At 44.9% G+C, this 25,731-nt stretch overlaps 1 protein-coding gene across 3 annotated transcripts in view; it reads right to left on the reverse strand.

Annotated features, from left to right (window-relative positions):
- Positions 1-25,731, reverse strand: part of LOC144505479 (ras-GEF domain-containing family member 1C-like) — a 140,352-nt gene that overhangs the window by 13,181 nt on the left and 101,440 nt on the right. For all 3 annotated transcript variants that reach the window (XM_078231596.1, XM_078231594.1, XM_078231597.1), the window contains exons 5-6: positions 5,931-6,068; positions 3,612-3,824 (exon numbers count right to left, since the gene is read on the reverse strand). In XM_078231596.1, coding sequence (XP_078087722.1) covers positions 3,612-3,824; positions 5,931-6,068 — 351 coding nt within the window. The remainder of the gene's footprint in view (positions 1-3,611; positions 3,825-5,930; positions 6,069-25,731) is intronic.

Raw genomic sequence — 25,731 nt, forward strand, 5'->3', positions numbered from 1 at the left:
TGGAGAAAATAATTAGGCAAATCTTTAGTACAAAAGATGTACGAGGCAGTTTTTTTTTTACACACAAGATGGTGGGTGCCTGGAACTCACTGTCAGGGGAGGTAGTGGAAGCAGAGATGATAGTGACTTTTAAGGGGCATCAGGACAAATACATGAATAGGATGGGAACAGAGAGATGTGGTCCCTGGAAGGGTAGGGGGTTTTAGTTACGTTGGGCGGCATGGTCAGTGCAGGCTTGGAAGGCCAAAGGGCCTGTTCCTGTGCTGTAATTTTCTTTGCTCTTTTGTTCAAAGTGTGATTCTCACCAGTAAGGGGAGTGGACAGTCTATTCACACCAGGAAGCTGGCTGCTGACTGCTAGAGGATGCCATTGCACGTGCACTTGATCACCCAATGATCATCACTTCCCACTTCCCTGGATATTGCCTCCACCCCCCCCCCCACCCCTGATCGCACCCCACCCCAGATCGTGGACCCCCTTCCCTCTCTTCCTGACCAAATCACCTCCCCCCCCCGCCAGTTGATCACACCCCAGTCAATTACAGAGTGCCATGCGCTGCCTGCCCTCAGACTCCACCCCTCCCCTTAGGCACCACCTCTTGGCTCTGCCTGATGCTTGGTGGGCAGTGCCAGGGTGCCCACTGGGCACTGCCAGGGTGCCAGGCTGGCACTGCCCAAGGTGCACTCCCCCCCCTCCACCCCCAACCAACGGGGGAGGGGGGGTCTCAAATGGCCTGATCTGGTCCCCATTGTTGGGGGCCATATGTGACACTCGCCGCTGAGGATCGATACCGTTAACATCCCGGGCTCACTAATAATATTTAAATTAAGATTTATATATTAATATCAGCCTCATGACCTTCCCGGGTGCAAGGCCGATTTTGCCGGCAGAATGGGGCCAGTATCATCGTGTGAGGCGAGAAACCAGGCGCGAACCCAGTTTTTCACCTCTCTTGCGATCCTACCGGCTCGCCACACCGATCGACCAGCGGGAAAAGCCATAGGATCGCCCCAAATATCCACTCTGTGTAGATTAGTGGCTGGTTTGTCCTTTTAGGCTGCTGGTCAACTTGACCTTTATTTGCTACATTTTCTGCTCCGTGAATGACTTTTAATTCTGGCAATAAATTTTCATTACAGTTGGAAGCTTGCCTGTCTTGCAAATATTTCATCCCATCCATTCAATGTAGTGCTCCCGCCCTGCCTCGGAACCCACCTTGTGGGGATTGTAAAATTTGACCCTCAGTGTCGAGGGCAAGCGGAGAAAGCTGATTGGCTGCTGAAGGCAGCTACAGTTTTCATTCAATGCGTGTAGGGAAAGATGGAATCAAACAGATAAATACAGGGTAAAGCTGTGGAGCCACATCGCTCCCAGCATTTTCACTCAAATACAACAATAACTTGTATTTACATAGCACCTTTATCATAAGATGTCCAAAGGTGCTTCACCAAGGCATTATGAAATAAAACATAACACCGACTCACTTAGGATATGTGAATTTGTGGAACTCGCTGCCCCATAGCGCGGTGGAGTCGGAATCATTAAATGGTTTCAAGAAGGAGATAGATATATTTCTAATAGAAAATGGGTTAGAGGGAAATGGGGAACAGGTAGGGAGGTGAATTTGAGACCAAGGAGAGATCAGTCATGATCTGATTGAGTGGTGGAGCAGGCTAGAAGGGATGAATTTGCCCACTTCAGCACCTAATTCTTACATTCCTACAGGAGATAGTGTGACAGAATGACAAAAAAACCTGGTCAGAGAGGTAAGGGAGGAGTGTGCTGAAGGAGAAAATGGAGATAGCGAAACAGAGAGGTTTAAGGAGGAAATTTCAGAGGTTGGGGGCCAGGCAGTTGAAGGTCCATCCATCAATGGTGGAGTGATTAAAATTGGAAAAACTCAAGTGACTAGAATTGGAAGAGCACAGATAACTTTGGAGTACTGGAGGCTAGGGGAGATTACACAGAGAAGGGTCATGGAGAGAGTTGGAAACAAGGATGAGAATTTTAAAACTGAGGCCTAACCAGGAGCCAGGGTGGGTCAGTAAACACAAGAGCGAATGGGATTTTATGCCAGTTAGGCAACAGGCCTCATATTTATGGAGGGTAGAACATGGATGACTAAGCAGGAATGCACTGGAACAGTTTAGAGGTAACAAAGCCATGGACAGACAGATAGGTTGATGCAGGGTCAGGTCAAACATGACACCATAGTTCCCGACAGTCTGATAAAGCCTCAGATAGTTGCCACGGGAGTTAGTGATTAAAGAGCAGGATTTATGGACAAAGCCAATGGCTTCAGCCTCCGAATATATAATTTCAGGAAGTTTTGGCTTATTTAGTACTGGACATCAGACAAGCGGCCTGACAATTTAGAGAGTGAGGGGGGAGGGGGTGTCAAGAGCATTGGCGGTGAGGTAAAGCTGGATGGCATCTGCACACAGATGAAAAATGATAGACGATTCTCCAGGTGTTTCACTGCAGCGGAGGTGGCCCATCTTTGGCCGGCCGTGGGATCTTCTGGTCCCGCCATTATCAATGGGATTTCCAGCTGAATGCACCCCTCGCCACCGGGAAAGCCACAAGGGGGGGGGGGGGGGGGTGCACTGTCAGTGGGACCAAAGTATTCCATTGGCACGAATGGCTGGAAAGTTCTGTTTGGTGTGTTTTCGGATGATATCATCAAGGGACACAAATATATGACAAATAGGAGCCTCGGGGTACAGTACAGAGTATTTGGGTGGGAATAGGAAAAGACAGTGGACAGGTGTGGGAGGACAATGGTGTACTCAACCAGGTCAAAGGCTGCACACAGATCCGGGAGGAGGAAGAAGGATAGTTTACATTTATATTATTTATGATTTTGATAAAAGTCTTCAGGGCTGTGGTGGATTGGAAATCTGATTGGAGGGATTAAAACATGGGGTGTGAGAAAGAAGGGCATGAATTTAGAAAGTGACACTCAGAAGACCATGACTCACTCCCTGCAGCTGAGGACCTGCTCCTCCAGCAAGTAGAGCACAGCTTTGGTCCACTTCTGCTGCCTCATGCTGTGGTGTGTTACGTTCTCCTTATTAAGAAACCTGAGTGTTTTAAGAATGTGCCGATCAGAGTCAAACTGTGCTGATGTTGGGACAGAATTTTGTAGGCAATAGGAGTCTTGCATGGCAGCTGGAGAGCTGAGAGCCCTGTGTCACCTCTTTTGGGAAATGCCAGTATTATGTAACAATCAGGCACTTAACTGGGCAGTAGTGGGTCTTCCTCAAGGTTAAGGACCCTAGGACGGAAGTCCCACTTGTTAACAGCTGCTGGCCAATTGGAGCCCGGCAGCTCTTCATTGCTTGGCAGTGCCATCAAGATGATGGTTGCCGCTGGTAATACACCCACTTGAGGTCCAGGGTAGCTGAGGGACCCAGGCCACAGTTGAATGTGTGTGGGAGGGGGAAATTGCTGGATAGGGGTCAGGCATGGGTGTGATAGCCATTTACTGTGTTTCTACCATTTTACAGAAATCCCTCACACCAAAAGATATTTACCAGATCCCTGTAGTCAAAGGCTAAGTCTAGATGATGGTGCTGATAAAGCTCTATGACAATAGTCATCCAACTTACCAGTTCTATATGAGTCAGCTGTTGCGCCAGTGTATAAGGGTCATTGCAGATACTCAGTATATCTCTTTGAATAGATGGGGGCTTTGTTTTGATGATAACCAATTTATCGGACACACTGGCATTAATCTTGACTGTGTTTTCTTCACCTTGATTTAAAGTTGCCAGTTTTTGGTTAAGGGTTTGCAAAAGTTGATTCATTGTCTTCCAGTAACTCTGGGAGGGGAAAAAACAACTGACATGTCAATAGACATGAACTCTGACAGCGACCATACATTCTTTACCTGTACTTGCAGCAAATAAGTCAAGTAAATTAATACCACGCGAAAGAAAAATTTGAAATAAGAACAAGAAATGCTCAGCAGGTCAGGCAGCATCCGTGGAGGGAGAAACAGAGCTAACATTTCAGGTTGATGACATGTTCCTCGGAGCATTAAATGGCTACGGGGCAGTCTGTTCCAGAACAGGGTGGCTTTTGCAATGCCATTCTTTGGCAACCGGGCAGTAAACCCCACCTCCTGTAAAATCCAATCCCTGGAATGAGATTTGTACCCTGTTCTTCTGCCTCAGAGCTGGAGTGCTACAACTGTACCAATGGTACTTACAGTATAGCAATAATTAATGGGAACATTGTTCCAAGGAAGCAGCAAAAACAATTGATTTGAAATGATTTGTGTAGATAATGAAGAAATATTGATTAATTGATTTTTTGACCTAAATGGCGAAAGCTAATTTCATTTTCTGGCAGCCTGCAAGACCCAAATATCAGTTCCGAAAAGCAAAAGACAATTTAACTGGAGCTAGTGGCTGCAGACCGATTTAGGCTGCAGTTTAAAGGCAACTTTTGAAACAATGCAAAGAGATCTTAGATGTGGATCATACAAGCTGACAGAATAGCTTTGAAGTCATGTCCTAATCTGACTCTGGAGCATGCAAAAACCAATAACGCAAGACCCAATGGGGTTTGACATCACCTGAACATGTGGAGTGCCATTCCAGTACAGTGTGGAAGAAGTTTTGAAAAGCTGGATCGCCTGAGTACGTTATCAACTTAATGCAAAGTCTTTTAATATTATCGCAAAACGCTGACATGTATCGGCAAAGAAAGGCTTTCTGCGTGTGCGTGAGCATACACACACGGGGTGGAATTTTCCCCATCCCGCCCACCATAGGAATCGTAGTAGGCGGGACACAGACCATGTAAAGGTTCGTTGACGGTAATTTCTGGCTTCGGGGCGAGCACGACCGGAAAATCCCTTCCATGATATCCTTAGTGGACAGAATTAACTTTACAGTTTGCAGTTAAACACACCATGCCAGCTGTATCTTGTAGTGTACAACTCCCCGTCTCAGACACACACTGCAGGATTAAAAATTAACTCCTGATCACTGCTAATTAAAATGACTCTAGGATTGATATTCAGTGCTGATAGAAAGCAAGGTATTAGTTTATGAATTCAATGTACATGCCAGATGAGTGATACTCATCTAACTTTGAGATCTAACAGAACAGGTCTGTAGTTCACTGCCAGAGGGAGGGCAGTAAAGTTAGAATGGTCACAACAAACTATTAGCTTGTGAGCTATTCATTGTTTTGTTGTCAGTCTTCATTAATGAATATCTAATTATTTTCACACCGGGGAAAAAGTTGATCTTGTTGCAATCATGGTCAAATTTGCCAGAGGATGCTGGTGCATTCTTTGCTAATTATAATGACCATTGCAAAGATGCTGAAAGTTCCTATTCTGTTTAGCCAGAAGCAATATCTGCAGTCAGATCCAGAAAATCTATTTACTGGTAATATTGTTCTATTAATCATTAGCTCAATAATTTACTGAGGTGAATATATGAATCATGACACATTTATCTTTAATATGTATCCAGAGAGTTATCTGGCAATAATTTTCCTTTAAAATTAGTGTTGTTTACATAAACAGTGCTGTTAACAACTCAATATATTGCTAAAAGGCAGAATTGAAAAATTATTTTAGTATACCATTGTAGACTTTTAATTATATATTCATCAGACTTTATAAAACAGGCTTTCTACCATAATTAAACATAAAAAAACTAATAGGACGTTAAACCAATGAATATCCAAATACAGGAATAACTTTGCTTGGGAAACTTTGGCTGGAAATCTTCAGCTGGTCATGACCCACTGCCACTACAAGCGAGAATGGAGAATTTGGCACTTAGCCAAATCTTCATTCGTTGCAGCGGGACTGGAGAATCCCAGCTGCGGGCAAAGTCAGAGAATCTGCCCTGTAGTATAAACATTCCAGCATTTAATTCTGAGGCTTCATTAGTCATGAGACTCACCTCATCACATGGAGCTATCCTGTGGATCATGTCCTTTAGATGTCCAATCATTCTCTCATCCCGAAAATCAGAAGGGAAAGTTTCCGTCCATTCTGTCAGCAGCTGCATTATCTTGGGTCCAAATTTTTTAATTCGTGCCTGAAGCCAGCAAAATATGATACATGATCATTAGGATAAAACTGGTACAAGTACAGGGCTCAAACATCTTCAGATCTTTAATGCAAATGGTAATCCAGGATCCCACCTTCCAACAGTAACTACGCTTCAAAACTCCTTTATTAGCTGTAGAGATGGTCTGGAGTCACATGTAGGCCACGTGTAGGTCACATGTTTGAGATGGTCAGTAGTTTTGAAGGTGCAAGATAAATGCAAATCTTTCCTTTTTTTTCTTTTTATCCTGATGCCTCCACTATTCATCAGTGCCCAAAGGGTTATGGGTACATTCCTTTATCAACAAGAAGCTATAGACATCCATGGCATGAAGGCGTCCACCTGAGCTAAGTACTCATTTGAAAACACAGTTGAATCAGGGGCTAACTTTTATGTATCAACAAACTGAGTTTTCAGGGGCTCAGGCCCAACCTTCAACTCTCAGGTGGGCATCATTTTCACTGACTGATTGATATGCCTCTCTAACCTGGTCCATTGGCTGTCAGGCAGATCCTGGACTTGGGACAAAGAAACTCTCATTCTGGGAATCTCCTGTCCTGATGGGAAATGATCTGGTTTGGATTGGATGGAAGAGCAGCCTTAGACAATGCTTTGTAATAATGGCACCATTTAATTTGCAGGCCTATCACTGCATTCCTGACTTGACTTACAATTGAAATGTGCCAGAATGCTGGTACCATCAGGGGGTTGCTGGCATAGTGGCAATGTCACTGGACCAGTAATCTAGAGGACCAGGCAAATGTCTCGAGGACATGGCAGCTGGGGAAATTTAAATCCAATTAACAAGGAAGAAAAAAAAACATGAAATTGAAAGCTCGCCTCAATAATAGATTCATAGATGTTTACAGCACAGAAGGAGGCCATTCAGTCCATCTTGTCCCCATAGGTCAACAAGGATCTGAATTCACTAAATGGTGTCAGAAAATCATTGATTATTGTAAGAAAAAACTCTTTTGACTTACTAATGTCCTTTAGGAAAGGAAATCTACCATCCTTACATGGTCTGGCCTACATGTGACTCCAGACTCACAGCAATGTGGTTGACTCCTAATTGTCCTCTGTCTGCCCTAAAACCATAAGCCTCTCTTTCCTCTGACAGAATAGGATAAATGAGTTGCTGGTAGATTCATCTTTGGCACAATTTCCTGCATTGGAATGACAGGGCAGTCTTACCCAACTGATCTGCCATTGGCCATGCATAAACTTGCACAGTTAGCTTCAGTTCCTTCAGCCCTTTCAACAAAATTGCCATTTGTACTCTGGAACATTTGATTTGATGGCCAGAAGGACACCCACCGTAGCTTAAAAGGGTGGATGGTTTTGGAGCTTTGAAAGACTTTTAAGCTTTTAATGGAGTGACATATTTATGTAGAACAGCAAATTTATTGTACATTATTCAGTTTCCATTTCTTCTTTAGGAACATCAAATTTTTCTGGTCACAAAACTATTAATAATGCGACTATCTCAAAGAATAGGAATGCTAGGTGTAGGAAATTCAAAGTATGAATTGCAAAGAATGGAATCCGAAAGCAACTTATCACACAATTATATTCAGTATCTGCAGTTGATACAGTGACTTTGAGAGAATGGGCTGCGTGTGTGTTTTGGGATCAGGGCCCCTATGTTAATTGCATTTGTGGATTCAAGTCTCACGTTCAGTCAGTGTCAAACACACATCTTTTTTAAGGGTCCGGTCAATTAGTGGTTAAGGAAAGTGTTCACCATCCAATTACCTCCATCTTGGAAGAAAAGCAAAACAATTTTCTCATTAAAAAGGGGTTGCGAGGTTGTCATTGTGGAGGAGCAATGACCCTAGTTGCTGACTGCTGGAGCAGGTGGGGAGGGCCTTTGTGGGATGAGGAAATGGTGCATCCCCACCCAGGTCTGCCACTGGCTGTGTTTGCCTGAGTGGCCTTAATAAGCTATTAAATTAGCCCAATAAACTATTGGTTCCCTGTGGGGATAGCTGCCAATCAACCCCAAGATCGGGCTTGTCAGCTTGGATCTTTTTTTGTCTGTCTTGTGGGGACCATGAATCGGATTCAATTTGAATTTGGTTTTTGGAGCAAGCAAAGAGATGGATTCGGCTCCATCCAGTCCACTCTATGAGCATTGGCTTCATAACTTTCAGAATGGAGTAAACATTTTTTTAAAAAGCACACTCTTCCTGGACCAATAAAGGTCTAGAGGCAAGGAGATCAGTAAGCTGGCATGCTGCTTTTCAAGTGGCAAGTTTTGGTTCTTCCCGCTTCCATCGGGAGTTGAAAATTTGGCCCAACCTGTCTTAGCTGTCATTTACTGGTGTTTCTTTTTTTGTATCATATGTTTCTGTTAACAACCCTGGCCACCTGTTTAGATGGTTAACACAAAGTCATGTGGTGTACTATCCAGGTAGTAATGGAAAATGGTGTGCGACATCATTTTAATGCACTCATTGATACTTGGACAAGTGCTTCAGCATTCCCAGTTATTTCTGATGGAAAATGGGTAGGGATTCGGAGCAACGTCCATCACTACCTGCCCTATTAAATTTGGAAACAGCAGGCAAACCTGGTCCCATATTCACTGCAAGAGCTGACAACCCATTACATTAGCAATTAAATTTGATTTGATGCTGCAAATACTTATTTAGGTTTCTTTGTGGCATGAATGTTGGGTGAAATTTCCCTAATTAGTTAGAGTGTCCCCAGAAATGGGTAAGAATAGGTTTCTGGCTCACCGTGAACTCTGGCTGATTTTCTGTTCATTAACTATTATACAGATCCAAACCAGTTGGTGAAATAAACAAGACACAGATTTGTTAATCACTTGTTAGTTGCTTTATTTACACAACAAAGTCTTACTGATCTCTAACCACCTGACTCTCTTTATATTTTAAAGTGCCAAATGAACAAGATTAAGGAACAACACCTTAAAGGAGCGGCACCATAAGAAAAAACAAAACTTCAACAGAAACTTGCCTGAAACTTTTAATGGCCACTGTGACCAGGCCCAGGAGCAGACCCACAGCAGGTCCTTCAACCCCATCCAATGACTCTTGTTATACTCTTTTGATTACAAAGGCCAATTAAACAAATTGACAGCCCTGACAGGGGCACTAACTGAAACAAAACTTTAAAAGGAACCTTATCTAATTAAAATGTTGTATCGAGTGCTAATGAAGCACTCCAGGCCCAGTGTTGCCCACCGGTTGTGGATGACTTCAAGCAATCCAGTAAACACTGCGCGCTCCCTCTCCAGGGACACTGGGGCATGAATGTAAATCACAGAAAAGTGGCACGATGATCCCTTCCACACCCCACCTGCCTCCCACTAATGACCCTCTTTTGAAAAACCATAAATCAATTAAAAACTAATAAAAGGGGCGACAGCTGTTGATGGGCCAATGACTCTCTTTATATGTGCTCTCAGTCCTTAATCAAACAATGCCCATCGCCTGTATAATGTTTAACATAATCAACACCATCTAAAAAAAACTTTCAACTCCACCCTCTTTCGTTACGACTCTTCCCTATGACACTGTCTTTGAATAACTACCATCCAGATTGCCTATTTTCACCTCCACTTCATCTGTCCCTATCCACTCCATTGAAACATGGGCTGAATGGCCTCTCTCTGTGCCGTAGCCTTTTTATTCATGCTCTTGTCATCTCCAAACTCAATTACACCTCTGCTCATTAAGTGTCATGGTGGCACAGTGGTTGGTACTGCTGCCTCACAGCGCGAGGAACCCGGTTCAATTCCTGCCTTGGGATACTGTCTGTGCAGAGCCTGCATGTTCTCCCAGTATCTGCGTGGGTTTTCTCTGGGTACTCCGGTTTCCTCCCACAGTCCGAAAGACGTGCTGGTTGGGTGCATTGGCCATGCTAAATTCTCCCTTAGTGTTCCCGAATAGGCGCCGGAGCGTGGAGACTAGGGGATTTTCACAGTAACTTCATTGCAGTGTTAACGTAAGCCTACTTGTGACACTAATAATACTTATACATTGCAGCCTCCCAAGCACACCCCACTCCCATTTAGAAATCACAACCTGCAAAACTTTTATCCTGCACCAAGTCCCTCTCCCCTAGCTTGCCTCCGTATTCCTAAAATGCTCCTAGCCAGCCTAGACATTACTGAGCAACAGGAATTGAATGTTGAAGAATTGTGGTTATACTCAGCTGCAGCTGAAATTATGCACTATGTGCAGTAGCCACAGTGCTGGCAGGTAAAGCTTCACGAAGCCACACAAATCAGCAAAATTGACCTTACATTTGCACATTGACAGAGTACTATGCTTTTCCACACATGAATAGCATGCTTGGGACTAATGGAGCTCGAAGCGAAGTAGGCGTGTAACTGATGATTGCCCACAGCTTTGAGAAATTAATGTCAAGGAAGTCTTGCTGCCTGGATATCTGTTGCTGCTGCTCTATGCCAGAATCTTTGCTTTAGCAGATGTACAGGATACATCACTGCATTGAGAAATGTCTCCTGTCAAATAAATTATGATGGGATTGAAATGAACCTAGGGTATTATAAATGAGGTTGCAGTCACTTAAGAGCCACAGGTAGAACTGTGCGCACATATAACTCAGTTTCCAAAAGATAACTGAGTTGCACAACTGAGCAACTATATTCCTGGTCAGTTATACATTGAGTGCTAGGTGGTTCCAAGGTGGTAGAAATGCCCCCCGGTGCCAGGGGCTGTCACATTGTATATATTATGTGGAGATGCTGGCGTTGGACTGGGGTAAGCACAGTAAGAAGTCTCACAACACCAGGTTAAAGTCCAACAGGACTTTATTTGGTAGCACAAACTTTCGGAGTCTCACTCCTTCTTCAGGTGAGTGAGGAGTTGTGTTCACAAACAGGGCATATATAGACACAGACTCAATTTACAAGATGATGGTTGGAATGCGAGCCTTTACAAGTAATCAAGTCTTAAACGTACAGACAATGTGAGTGGAGAGAGGGTTAAGCACAGATTAAAGAGATGTGTATTGTCTCCAGCCAGGACAGTTCGTGAGATTTTGCAAGCCCAGGCAAGTCGTGGGGGGTTACAGATAGTGTGACATGAACCCAAGATCTCAGTTCAGGCCGTCCTCATGTGTGGAATTTGGCTATCAGTTTCTGCTCTGCGATTCTGCATTGTCATGTGTTGTGAAGGCTGCCTTGGAGAACGCTTACCCGAAGATCAGAGGCTGAATGCCCGTGACTGCTGACGTGTTCCCCGACAGGAAGACAACACTCCTGCCTGGTGATTGTTGAGCGGTGTTCATTCATCCGTTGTTGTAGCATCTGCATGGTCTCCCCAATGTACCAGGCCTCAGGACACCCTTTCCTGTAGTGTATCAGGTAGACAACATTGGCCGAGTTGCACCTCTTGCAACTCGGCCAACGTTGTCTACCTGATACGCTGCAGGAAAGGATGTCCTGAGGCCTGGTACATTGGGAAGACCATGCAGATGCTACAACAACGGATGAATGAACACCGCTTGACAATCACCAGGCAGGAGTGTTGTCTTCCTGTCGGGGAACACGTCAGCAGTCACGGGCATTCAGCCTCTGATCTTCGGGTAAGCGTTCTCCAAGGCGGCCTTCACGACACACGACAACGCAGAATCGCTGAGCAGAAACTGATAGCCAAGTTCCGCACACATGAGGATGGCCTCAACCGGGGTCTTGGGTTCATGTCACACTATCTGTAACCCCCACGACTTGCCTGGGCTTGCAAAATCTCACTAACTGTCCTGGCTGGAGACAATACACATCTCTTTAACCTGTGCTTAACCTTCTCTCCACTCACATTGTCTGTACTTTTGAGACTTGATTACCTGTAAAGACTCGGATTCCAACCATTATCTTGTAAATTGAGTTTGTGTCTATGAATGCCCGGTTTGTGAACACAACTCCTCACTCACCTGAAGAAGGAGTGAGACTCCGAAAGCTTGTGCTACCAAATAAATCTGTTGGACTTTAATCTGGTGTTGTGAGACTTCTTACATTGTACAGAGCCTGCAATCTCTTTCGACTCTAGCCAATGTACAATTCTACTCATCATGTAATCTTCAGTTACTTTTACTTTAAAAAGTTAGGACATCACTGCAGGAGTCCCTAAGGGTAGTGGCCTAGGCAAAACCATCTTCAGCTGCTTCATCAATGACCTTCCTTTGATCATAAGGTCAGAAGTGGGGATGTTCACTGATGATTGCACCATGTTCATGACTCCTCAGATAGTTTGTGTCCATAAATGGCAAGGCCTGGACGATATTTAGGCTTGGGTTGATAAGTGGCAAGTAACATTTGCACCACACAAGTGCCAGGCAATTACCATCTCCAACAAGAAAGAATCTAACCATTTTCCCTTGATATTCAACAGTGTTACCATCACTGAATGCCCCACCATCAACATCCTTGGAGTCACCACTGATCAGAATCTTAACAGGACTAGCCATATAAATACTGTGGCTAAAACAGGTCAGAAACTGGGAATTTTGCAGCACGTAACTTGTCCCCGACTCCCCAAAGCCTGTCCACCATCTACAAGGCAGAAGTCAAGAGTGTGACAGGCTCTTCACTTGCCTGAATGAATGCAGCTCCAACAACAGCTTGACACCATCCAGGACAAAGCAGCCCACTTGACCGATACCCATCTACCACTTTAAACATTCATACCCTCCACGACTAATCCAGTGGCAGTAGTGTGCATTACAGCAACTCAAAGCTCCTTCATCAGCACCTACCAAACACATCATGTCTAAGAAGGACAAGGGAAGCAGCTGCCACCTCCAAGTTCCCCTCCATGTCACACATTGTCTTGACTTGGAACTATATTGCCAGCCCTTCACTGTCGCTGGGTCAGAATCCTGGACATTCAGATCCATTTGAATAACATTTTCCAGCCCTGTACCATTTACAAATGTTCTGCTTTTCCATCCTATTAACATGGTTAAATATATAAGTTTCTACATTGGATTAGAACACAATGGAATACACTCAGCCTGTCCAAATCCTTTTACAGCTTACTTATATCCTCCTCACAGCTTGCTTTCCTACCCAACTTTGTAACACCAGCAAACTTGGATACATTACACTCGATGCTCTTGCCTTGGCATCAAGGTTGGTAAGTCGCCGGGACCGGATGGGATGTACCCCAGGTTACTGTGGGAGGCGAGGGAGGAGATTGCGGAGCCTTTGGCGATGATCTTTGCATCGTCGATGGAGACGGGAGAGGTTCCGGAGGATTGGAGGATTGCAGATGTGGTCCCTATATTCAAGAAAGGGAACAGGGACAGCCCGGGAAATTACCGACCGGTGAGTCTAACCTCAGTGGTTGGTAAGTTGATGGAGAGGATCCTGAGAGACAGGATTTATGATCATCTAGAGAAGTTTAGTATGATCAAAAGTAGTCAGCACGGCTTTGTCAAGGGCAGGTCGTGCCTTACAAGCCTGGTTGAGTTCTTTGAAAATGTGACCAAACACATTGACGAAGGAAGAGCGGTGGATGTGGTCTATATGGACTTCAGCAAGGCGTTCGATAAGGTCCCCCATGCAAGACTTCTTGAGAAAGTGAGAGGGCATGGGATCCAAGGGGCTGTTGCCTTGTGGATCCAGAACTGGCTTGCCTGCAGAAGGCAGAGAGTGGCTGTGGAGGGGTCTTTCTCTGCATGGAGGTCAGTGACCAGTGGAGTGCCCCAGGGATCTGTTCTGGGACCCTTGCTGTTTGTCATTTTCATAAATGACCTGGATGAGGAAGTGGAGGGATGGGTTGGTAAGTTTGCTGACGACACCAAGGTAGGTGGTGTTGTGGATAGTTTGGAGGGATGTCAGAAGTTGCAGCGAGACATAGATAGAATGCAAGACTGGGCGGAGAAGTGGCAGATGGACTTCAACCCGGATAAGTGTGTGGTGATCCATTTTGGCAGATCCAATGGGATGAAGCAGCAGTATAATATGAAGGGTACCATTCTTAGCAGTGTAGAGGATCAGAAGGACCTTGGGGTCCGGGTCCATAGGACTCTTAAATCGGCCTCGCAAATGGAGGATGCGGTCAAGAAGGCGTACGGCGTACTGGCCTTCATTAATCGAGGGATTGAGTTTAGGAGTCGGGAGATAATGCTGCAGCTTTATAGGACCCTGGTTAGACCCCACTTGGAGTACTGCGCGCAGTTCTGGTCACCTCATTACAGGAAAGATGTTGAAGCCATTGAAAGGGTGCAGAGGAGATTTACAAGGATGTTGCCTGGATTGGGGGGCATGCCTTATGAGGATAGGTTGAGGGAGCTTGGTCTCTTCTCCCTGGAGAGACGAAGGATGAGAGGTGACCTGATAGAGGTTTACAAGATGTTGAGAGGTCTGGATAGGGTAGACTCCCAGAGGCTATTTCCAAGGGCTGAAATGGTTGCTACGAGAGGACACAGGTTTAAGGTGCTGGGGGGTAGGTACAGAGGAGATGTCAGGGGTAAGTTTTTCACTCAGAGGGTGGTGGGTGAGTGGAATCGGCTGACGTCGGTGGTGGTGGAGGCAAACTCGTTGGGGTCTTTTAAGAGACTTCTGGATGAGTACATGGGATTTAATGGGATTGAGGGCTATAGATAGGCCTAGAGGTGGGGATGTGATCGGCGCAACTTGTGGGCCGAAGGGCCTGTTTGTGCTGTGGCTTTCTATGTTCTATGTTCTAAAGCGCTGATATAGATGGTAAATAACTGATACTCAGACACAGTACCCCACCTAGTTACAGCCTGCCAACCCACACATAACCAATTTATTCCTCTTCTCGGTTTTCTGTCTGTTAACCAATCCATGCTAATATATTACCCCTCTCCCATGAGCCCTAATTTTGTGCAATAACCTCATTAAAAGCTCTTAGAAAATACAAATATATAAAAATCCACTGGTTCCCCCTTATCCACTCTATTAGTTACAGCCTCAAAATCTCTGCTAGATTTGATTATACTATTTATGTTCTAGAAAACCATATTGATTCTTTTTTAAAAGAATATTTATTCGTCACAAGTAAGGCTTACATTAACACTGCAACGAAGTTACTGAAATTCCCCTAGTCGCCACATTCCGGCACCTGTTCGGGTCAGTGCACCTAACCAGCACGTCTTTCAGAGGAAACCGGAGCACCCGGACGAAACCCATGCAGACACAGGGAGAACGTACAAACTCCACACAGACAGTGACCCAAGCCGGGAATCGAACTCGGGTCCCTGGCGCTGTGAGGCAGCAGTTATAACCACTGTGCCACCCCAATATTACAATTTTATACAGACCCTGCTACCACATCCCAAATAACAGATGCTAGCATTTTCCTTTCTATTGATGTCAGGTTAACTAGTCCATGGTTCCCAGTTTTTTCTCTTCCTCCTTTCTGAAATAGCACGGTTACATTTGCTACCTTCCAATCCATGGGGACTGGCATGGAATCTAGGGAATTCTGGAAGAGCTAAACTAGTTTTGTGACCTCGGGTCACTCTGTGTGGAGTTTGCACATTCTCCCCGTATCTGCGTGGGTTTCTTCCGGGTGTTCCGATTTCCTCCCACAGTCCAAAGATATGCGGGTTAGGTTGATTGGCCATGCTAAATTGACCCAAGTGACAGGAGGATTAGTAGGGTAAATATATGGGGTTACAGGAATAAGGCCTGGGTGGGATTGTGGTCGGTGCAGACTTGATGGGCCAAATGGCCTCCTTCTGCACTGTAAGGATTCTATGATGTTGGTGCATCCATTTTTTCTCTAGCCACCTCCTTTAAAACCATAGGATCCAGACCATCAAGTCCAGGTAACTTGTTGACTTTTAGCCCCATTAACTTTGATGAGCAGTTTAAAAGTTTATTTATTAGTCACAAGTAGGCTTGCATCAACACTGCAACAAAGTCACTGTGAAAATCCCCTAGTCGCCACACTCCAGCACCTAGTCGGGTACGCTGAGGGAGAATTTAGCATGGCCAATGCACCTAACCAGCACGTCTTTCAGACATTGGGAGGAAATCGGAGCAGCCGGAGGAAACCCACGCAGACACAGGGAGAACGCGCAAACTCCACACGGACAGTGACCCAAGCCAGGAATCGAACCCGGGTCCCTGGCGCTGTGAGGCAGCAGTGCTAACCACTGTGCCACCACGTCGATCAATGAGAGATAGCTCCATTGGAAAGCTACCGATCAGCCTTAATGACCTTCACAGGTTTGACACTGGTAAAACATTCAGTTCTAGGTTAGAGCAGACAGAATGTTCCAGCTTGTGCTGGAGCCGAATGACATCAATGGAGAGTCTAATCATGCAAAGTGTACTTGCCCTCCTTGCATCCCTCCTTAACCTTCCCTACTTCAATGAAAAAAAAATTTTCCAAGTTTTTCTTCAAAACTATAAGCTCTCATTCCCGTTACCATTCTAATATCCAACTCTATTGCAAAAGTTGTCTGCAGAAACTCAATACAATTTCCTTATTTTTAGGCTGTGGCCATTTCTTTTCTTTCTGGTTGTATCACAGCTTGGTATGGCTCCTGCTCTGCAAAAGACCGCAAGGAACTACAAAAGATCGTGAATGTAGCCCAATCCATCACGCAAACCAGCCTCCCATCCATTGACTCTGTCTACACTTCCCGCTGCCTCGCAAAAGCAGCCAGCCAAGTTAAGGACCCCATGCACCCCGGACATACTGTGCGCGATTTTACCATCAAGTTGCACCCATTTTCAGGCGCGAAAACTTGGTAACGTTGGGCGTGAGGCAAGTAGCATGACCTGCACCTGCCTCCGTGTTTGTTCCTTTACCAAGGGTCGAAAATGGCTACAGTCAGGACTACGCCCAAAACGGGGCGCGACGTCAATTTCAATGCATTTGCATGCATTCAAATTGACTTAATGGGCTGCACGCCCAAACTTACCGCCACTTCCCCCTTTACCACCGCGTTCGCCCGTCCAGATTTGGCACGAAACAGACATGTTCGGCAAAGGTCCAATTCGGGCGTTCCAGCTTCTGAGGAAGCAAGTTCAGAGTTTCTGACAGTTCACTGACTCAGATCAGTGGTTGGCCGGGGGGGGGGGTCCAGATGGCTCTCTGGTGGGGGGATGAAGGGAGATGGGTCAGATCTGCTGCCACTCTGCATGTGATCGGTGAGGGGACGGGGGGTGGGGAGGGGAAGTCCGCTGCCACGTTGTGTGTGATTGGTGGGGGGACAGGGGGCCGCCATCGGTCTGGATAGCGGGGGGGTTGGGAGATAAGGGGGTCAGTAATGTTGTGCAGGTGGGGCCAGGGGGCAGGCATTATCCGAGCCAGGAGCGATGTGGTGGGGGAGCGTTTTTCTATTTTTTTTACTGCACATGCGCAGTTGAAGGCACCGATCGGAATGCAGCGTTTTGGGCATGTTAAGCCCCACCCCCTGGACTTCTGCAGCGTGATTCAGAATCGCTGCTATTTTTTCAAGCAGTGTGCGTATGGGGGACACCTGAGAATGGGTCTAAAAGTTGGGTCTGATACACTCCCAGTTTCAAGTCCGCCCAGCACTTAGAATCAAAATGGTAAAGTAGGGCCCACTCTCTTCCACCTTCTTCCGTTGGGAAAAAGATACAAAAGTCTGAGGTCATGTACCAAACGATTCAAGAACAGCTTCTTCCCTGCTGCCATCAGACTTTTGAATGGACCTAGCTCGCACTAAGTTGATCTTTCTCTCCACCCTAGCTATGACTGTAACACTACATTCTGCACTCTCTCCTTTCCTTCTCTATGAACAGTATGCTTTGTCTGTAAAGCGCGCAAGAAACAATACTTTTCACTGTATATTAATACATGCGACAATAATAAATCAAACTTTATACAAAGCATTCTCAGTTAAAAAAGTATAAACCTCATTACTCAAACAAAAACAGAAACTCTGTCGCATACTTAATTTATTGATTAACTCCTAGATATATTTCAGAAACCTTTTCTGTCGGTCCACAAACTTTATCTTAGGCTCGTTAAAGCCCTCTTTTTACAACTACCAAACGTACGTAAAGTGCTTACAAATCTCACTAAATTTTTTCATAGTCCATAATATTACAAATGCATGCAAATCACACACAGCCTCACCTGCACAATGCTCAAGATTTTCCATCCATTAAATTTAAAAAATGGGAAAACTGTGCATTTGTGATTTCTTAATACGCAGGGTCGGGATAAGGTTTCCACCACTAGCACACATTTGTAAAACCCAGCTATTTAAATATACTCCAAATATGGTCAGAGATCTCATTATTTCTTAACTCATCCCAGACAAGACTTGATGTGAACACCACCATCTAAAAGAACTTTCTATCTGCAGCTATGTGGATTAGGTTGACATCAAAAGCAGCAAATGGTGCCAATTAACTCTTTTGCAAAAGCTCTGACGAATGTCTGGCAAAGAACATAATTTAAGGCTAGTGGCACATTATAATTTATTTCTGACATGGAAATAGCATCCTTGGAATGTCTGTGTCGACTTTGTCTATTTGATCGCACTTTTAACTCTTGAGTTTGAAGGTTGTGAGGTCAAGTCCTATTCCAGAGGTTGAGTGCATTGTTCTAGTTGATACATTAATTGCAATATTGATGGAGTTCTGCATTGTCAGATATGCTGCTTGTCAACCGATATTTTTAACTATTTGTCAGTTCTTGTAATTGAAGTAGATATTAAAGATACCACAACACTGCTTGAAGAAAAGGTTTCCTTAGAATCCTGGCCAGCATCCCACTTTCAACAGCTACCACCAAAAACAGATCAACTAGTCATTCATGTCATTGACATTTGTAGGATCTTACAGTGTGCAAACTGGGTTCCACGATTGCCTATATAAAAAGTAACTGCTTTAAAATAATTCATCGTGAAGCACGTTTTTCAGAGACATGAGAAGATATTCAAGTATTTCAACAATGCAGGTTGAAATGTTAAATTGATATTTTAGACTTTTCCTTGGTTACCTTTGGGAAACAAAGTGAAAGTTTACATAGCTTTATCTTACTAGGAGATTTACTTGTGATTATTAACTACCCTTGGAAGGTTAAGTGAGTTATGTACAGTTTGAAAGTACAAAAAGGACTAGATACAATGGTCCAAATGGAACCTGTACCCCTAGATCTTTTTGTTCTGTAACTCTCCCCAACGCCCTACCATTAACTGAGTAAGTCCTGCCCTGGTTCAATCTACCATTCCAAATGTTGTTCTTTCTCTTAACTCTGTTCCTTTCAATGACATTAAGGACAGAATTCCCTGTGGGGTGTTATAGAGTAATAGAGGTTTACAGCATGGAAACAGGCCCTTTGGCCCAACTTGTCCATGCCGCCCTTTTGTTTTTTTAAAACCCTAAGCTAATCCCAATTGCCCGCATTTGGCCCATATCCCTCTATACCCATCGTACCCATGTAACTGTCTAAATGCTTTTTAAAAGACAAAATTGTACCCCGCCTCTACTACCACCTCTGGCAGCTTGTTCCAGATACTCACCACCCTCTGTGTGAAAAAATTGCCCCTCTGGACACTTTTTGTATCTCTCCCCTTAAACCTATGCCCTCTAGTTTTAGACTCCCGTACCTTTGGGAAAAGATATTGACTATCAAGCTGATCTGTGCCCCTCATTATTTTATAGACCTCTATAAGATCACCACTCAGCCTTCTACGCTCCAGAGAAAAAAGTCCCAGTCTATCCAGCCTCTCCTTATAACTCAATCCATCAAGTCCCGGTAGCATCCTAGTAAATCTTTTCTGCACTCTTTCTAGTTTAATAATATCTTGTACAACTTCAAAAAGATGTCCCAACTCCTGTATTCAATGTTCTGACCGATGAAACCAAGCATGCTGAATGCCTTCTTCACCACTCTGTCCACCTGTGACTCCACTTTCAAGGAGCTATGAACCTGTACCCCTAGATCTTTTTGTTCTGTAACTCTCTCCAACGCCCTACCATTAACTGAGTAAGTCCTGCCCTGGTTCAATCTACCAAAATGCATCACCTCGCATTTATCTAAATTAAACTCCATCTGAGTGTTTCCCATTCCAAATGCCACTGGCCAATTGATCAAGATCCTGTTGCAATCGGAGATAACTTTCTTCACTGTCCACTATGCCACCAATCTTAGTGTCATCTGCAACTTACTAACCATGCCTGCTATATTCTCATCCAAATCATTAATATAAAATGACAAATTTATAACAGTGGACCCAGCACTGATCCCTGAGGCACACCGCTGGTCACAGGCCTCCAGTTTGAAAAACAACCCTCTACAACCACCTTCTGGCTTCTAGCAAGAAGCCAATTTTGTATCCATTTAGATACCTCACCCTAGATTCCGTGAGATTTAACCTTATGCAACAACCTACCATGCGGTACCTTGTCAAAGGCCTTGCTAAAGTCCATGTAGACAACATCAACTGCACTGCCCTCATCTACCTTCTTGGTTACCCCTTTGTATTTTTGGATGCATATTTATGGCAATGGTATAAGTTACATTAAAAAATGAAAAGCTGCCACAATTGCATGTTCTTAAACAATATGTTGTTGGCAATTTACAGCCAATATTATGCACATTCATGTACCCATTTTGTCAATGTCTATTTTCACACAGATTTCCAATTGATCTCACTTATGTATACTGCATGTTAAAAAATAGTCATAAACCAGATGTCAGCAGACACACTGGTACCCGAGGAAAGCACCACATTCTTGCTATATATTCCATAAGTATGAAAATTAAAATGTCAAGCCATTGAACTATTATTCATGTACAGCATGTTTAAGAACATGCAATTGTGGCAGCTTTTCATTTTTTAACGTAACTTATACCATTGCCATAAATATGCATTCAAAAATACAAAGCACAGATCTCAGTGAGAATGAACTTAATTTAAAATACACAATAAAGTAGTAAAAAAATAGCTTCTTTTGTTGCTGGTTCATTTCACACGCATTTCGAATCAGCGTAATTTACATGCAAGGTTCCATAACCTAGGGATTAAATAACTATGGGCTGGATTTTACAGTAAGAAGTCTCACACCACCAGGTTAAAGTCCAACAGGTTTATTTGGTAGCACAAGCCACAAGCTTTCAGAGCACTGCCCCTTCATCAGGTGAGTTACACATCAGCCCACTCATTGATGACTTTGAGGTGAGTCTTCCATCCTCATCTAAATGGCTGGCAGCTCTTTGGTCCTGGTAGCACCACAGGGAATGATGGCTACTGCTGTAACTACAGTCAGTCCCCATGTCTCTCATTGCTGGAGATGGTATATTGCTGGGCCAGGCTGCCAGGCCCTGGTAAGAGGGCAGGGGAAGAATCTGGAGCTTGGGGTTTTTCAATCACAAGAGGGAACCCATAAAAGAGGCACCACCCACTTTCCTGTTAGTAGCCCAAACACTGTTACATGCTGGACTTCCGGCCCATCGCTGACCTCAGCCCACCAGATAAGAAATAGCAGCAGAGTCAGGAAGTGGCCCTTAGTGGCCATTAATTGACCACTTAACGGCCTCAGTTGGCACAAAGGTGGGGTGCCTGACACCTCCCACAACTCATGATACTAGAGCAGTGGCAGAGGTGAGCAGGTAGGTGCTGGGAAAGGCAGCTATGGCAGCTTACAAGACCCCACTCGCCCGTAAACCACTCACCTGGGAGTATAACATTCCGCTCTGAGGATCTAATGAATGGAAATATTATTGTGCACAAGAATGAATATGCAGGTGGAAAAGAGCAAGGAAAATAATCATTTAGTTACATGCATTTGTCTCAGGAAATTCCACCCTTAGGTTCTTGATGGGGTCATATTTGTGTTTTGCAAATGAGCCTCCATGTGTTTGCATTTGGGATGTGCTCTTTTGTATTGCAATCTGTTCCATTAAATCAACTGCCAACTGATGCACACAATCCAATAATCTCAAAATCCAGTGGCAAACTATTAGCAATCAGACTGAAGATTTAAAGCTTGATGGTTTTCCTAACAGGGAGATAAATTACCATGTAGCGAATTGCGCTGTTTTTATATCAATAAAAGTGTGTGTGTGTGTCGGACGGCAGGAGAGTATTTCTGCAAGGGTTTCCCGGATCACCGTTTGCAAAATCAATTGGAGGAGTGATTTGTGTGAAATGCGTGTTATCTGCTGGAGTACTTGGAAAATACAATTCAACATTTAAAAAGACTATTCTGGCTGAACAGACATGTCGGGGCAAGCAGGTAATTAGAGAACGGTGCTTGGATAACGCACGTGACTATCAGTTAACTTCATCACCTGTCTCAATTCATCTTTCTCTGACACTTTTACCTACAAGATCTCCACTACTGGAGCAGCTGGCTCAGGAAGTTAAACAAGGCGGTACGACATGTAATCCAGACAAGGAAGATGATTCCGTCATTTCACAGACTCCAAGCTGGAAGACCGTTTGAGCAAAGTTACATCTGGAAACACAGCTTGCTGGATGTCCGTGGCAGTAAATCAGCCAGAAATATCACTTGTGCCACCTGGAGGCACAATTGCCAATTCTTTCACTCTCAGGACCAGACCCAAAGCTCAAGAAGTTCAGTTAGTTTATCAGGGCAGAAAAGGTCACATAATGACAACTCTTCACTGTTCTTTCTTGGGTAGCAATATATTCTTCACCTACTGATAGGAACAGTCAACTAACCAAAGCCTAGTAATACACTGTGTTTTTCCTTTGGAGAGGTGAGGTACCCTCGTGATGTTCTACTGAAGTACAAATTTAATGTCCCAAAAGTGCCAGGATCTCAACTCCCACTGTCCTCTTATAACCAAAGGGAGTGGGAGGGTGGAGCTGCTGGTCTGCCAAGGGCAATATTTTTGTCTCTGCCCAGGTGAAAGAAAGAAATTAGTGCTTTGGAAGTGTGCTTAGTTCTTTGTTCAAGGAAGGATAGATAATGGGCCCAGCACCCTCTCAGTGGCAGTGGAAGTTAGTCTATGTGAGCACTCGCAGCCCAGAGGGAGGGTGGAAGATCTAGAGGAAGAGACAGTAGCATCAGCATCAGGGAAGACGAGGAGAGGGTGGACAACCAGGTTCTACCCTGTGGGGAAGATGCACAGACCAAAGATATCCGAACTCAACATGACCGAAAACCAATGCTGAAGGTGACTCAGGTTGAGCCATGATGTTGTGACAGGCACGGTGCGGCAGCAAATGGAGCCACAATTCACCAGCTCCCCCATGTCCTGCCGGTGGTTTTGAAGGTAGCCACACATTGAACTTTTACACCTCAGGCTCTTTCCAGGCCATAGCAGGTGACCTGGCTGGTATATCCCATTCAGCAGCACACAAACGCATTAAGGAAGTAACTAATGCCCTGTTTGTCCATGTTGGGGAATACATTACTTTTCACATGGACTTTGCTCGTCAGACTCAGAGCTACGGCCTTTCCCCAAATCACCAGCTTCCCTCATGTGTAGGACATCATTGACTGCACCCATGTTGCAGTAAAGACGCCATCTCAGCATACTTTGTGAATTGCAGATCATTTCATTCAATTAATGTGCAGGTGGTTTGTGACCACAGTAAGGTGGTTTTTCAAGTGTGTACAAGATTTCTGGGCTGCTTTCATTACCTGTTCATGGTAAGGCATTCACAACACCCCAGTTTATTTATCCAGTCATGCAGACCCTGGGATGGCTCCTGGGGGACAAGGGCTAAACCCCTAAGAACATGGCTAATACTCCCTTTAGGTAGTCACAATCCGAGGCAATCTGCAAATACGCCAACAGCCATGTTGTCACCAGGAGTGCTATTGGCATGTTTAAAACTACAGATGATCTATATTAAGTGGATGACACATGGTGCAGCTCAGCAGGCCAAACCCATAGTGCAGATAAGTATCTAGCACGCGGCACTCATGTTTCAAATGCACTTGCTCAGCAGCATCTGGCCATAGAGTCCATTTATTAAGCCTCATTTAATGTCACGCTTAGAAAGATACAAGGAGCATCTTAGTGTTTGAGCCTTTGACCTCTGGGTGTGATACAACAGAGAAGCTCTCATTTGCCTGACCAATCAGGCCACATCATTGCTCCGGGTGAAGGCATGTCGAAATGCAACTCAGCTCCTTTGTGGTGAGCTCTCCGTTGGACGTGTAATTTCACAGACACATACGCAGATGTGTTTTGTACAATGTGAAAATAGTAACCGTGGTGAACCCATTAGTGTTCTAGGTGAGACAGTGGCCTGCGCTCTCACGCATACCTGCAAAGCACCTCTCATGTTGCTTAAGAGGAGGTGGAGGCAGGCTGCTCACCTCTCCGTCTAAAAGGCAATGAGGAACGTGGTGGTTGGCCGCATTTTGCAGGGATCCATTGGGGACCTCCTTCATACTGCGGCCTCTGCATGACCAGCCATAGCCCTGGCACATATGTGGAGCAGACGAGGGCTCTGGTGGAGGGGCAGCAAAGGACGAGGATGCCAAGACCCTCCTCAGTTACTTCCATAACCCTAGGTTGATATTCAGATAGGGTTGATGGGGCTGGTTGCTGGTGTGCAGCAGGCGTCCAATCCAACAATCTCTGGACGCTGTTTTTGTACCCAAGTGTTGGTGTATGTGCCTCTCTATGAGACTGGCTAATCTCTCATGGTCAGAGCTCATGCAGCTGAGTCCCAGGACAAAATGGAGCTGAGGATCCAAGAGATCAGCTCACAATCCAAGAGATCCCACTGCCCTAGCAAATTCTGCCAGATAAAAACGGTGCCCCGAAAGCTGACTCCCGAGAATTCACGTTCCTGATCACTGGAGCATCATTGTGACTTTCCACCCCCTCCAGAGGGGAGCGCACACAGATATCTCGCACCCTGACACCTCCTCCTGCACTCTGGTGCTGTGCCCTTTACCCTGTGCCACCGACTCTGAAGGTGCAACATCCCTCAGATGTATCTGTATTCGAGTTGGCAGAGTGTTGGCTAGTCAGGTGTGACACAGCCTCCTTGGACATCTCTACTGGAGATTCACCATCACCAACAGCCAGCAAATCCAGCATGTGCAGACCTACTGCTCTTCAATGTGTCTGTACATCATACTGCCTTTTCATAGCTGTTTTTACACACAGATAAATGAGCTGTTTTAACAATCCTCTGCTCCAGCATTGGGGATTGTATGTGCCAGGTCTCGCACATTATCTGCATCATGGAGACGTGACCCTGTTGTGTCTATGAGTCAAGCTACTTACCCTGCCAGAACACAGTCACAGAACCTTCTGTGGCATTGAATTCACAAACCTCTGTGTTGGCTTGCTGTGTTCATCACCACAGATATCAGCAGCCATGCCTTCTTGCTGGTAGCAGGTGGTTTTTGACAGTCAGCTGGGTAAATGGGGTCACTTCGTCTTTGGACTTCCTCTACCAGGACTTCAGAGTCCCAGTCGTAAAAATGTGGGGCAGCTGGCGCCATCTCTTTAGATGTGCCTGAGCTGTGCGACATTCTATGAATTAACAAGTTAATTAAAATATGTGGCAAGAAGGGTCATGAACAACTCAAAATAGATCGCTATAATTCACTTTTGCATGCTTACATGCACTAGCCATCATATAAGCTCAGTTTTTCTAATTCATTCATGAGATGCAGACATCACTGGCTAGGCCAGCATATCTTGCCATCCCTAATTGACCCTGATAAGGTGGTGGTGAGCTGCCCTCTTGAACTGCT

The sequence above is a fragment of the Mustelus asterias genome, chromosome 16 (assembly GCF_964213995.1).
Source record: "Mustelus asterias chromosome 16, sMusAst1.hap1.1, whole genome shotgun sequence".
NCBI lineage: Eukaryota > Metazoa > Chordata > Chondrichthyes > Carcharhiniformes > Triakidae > Mustelus > Mustelus asterias.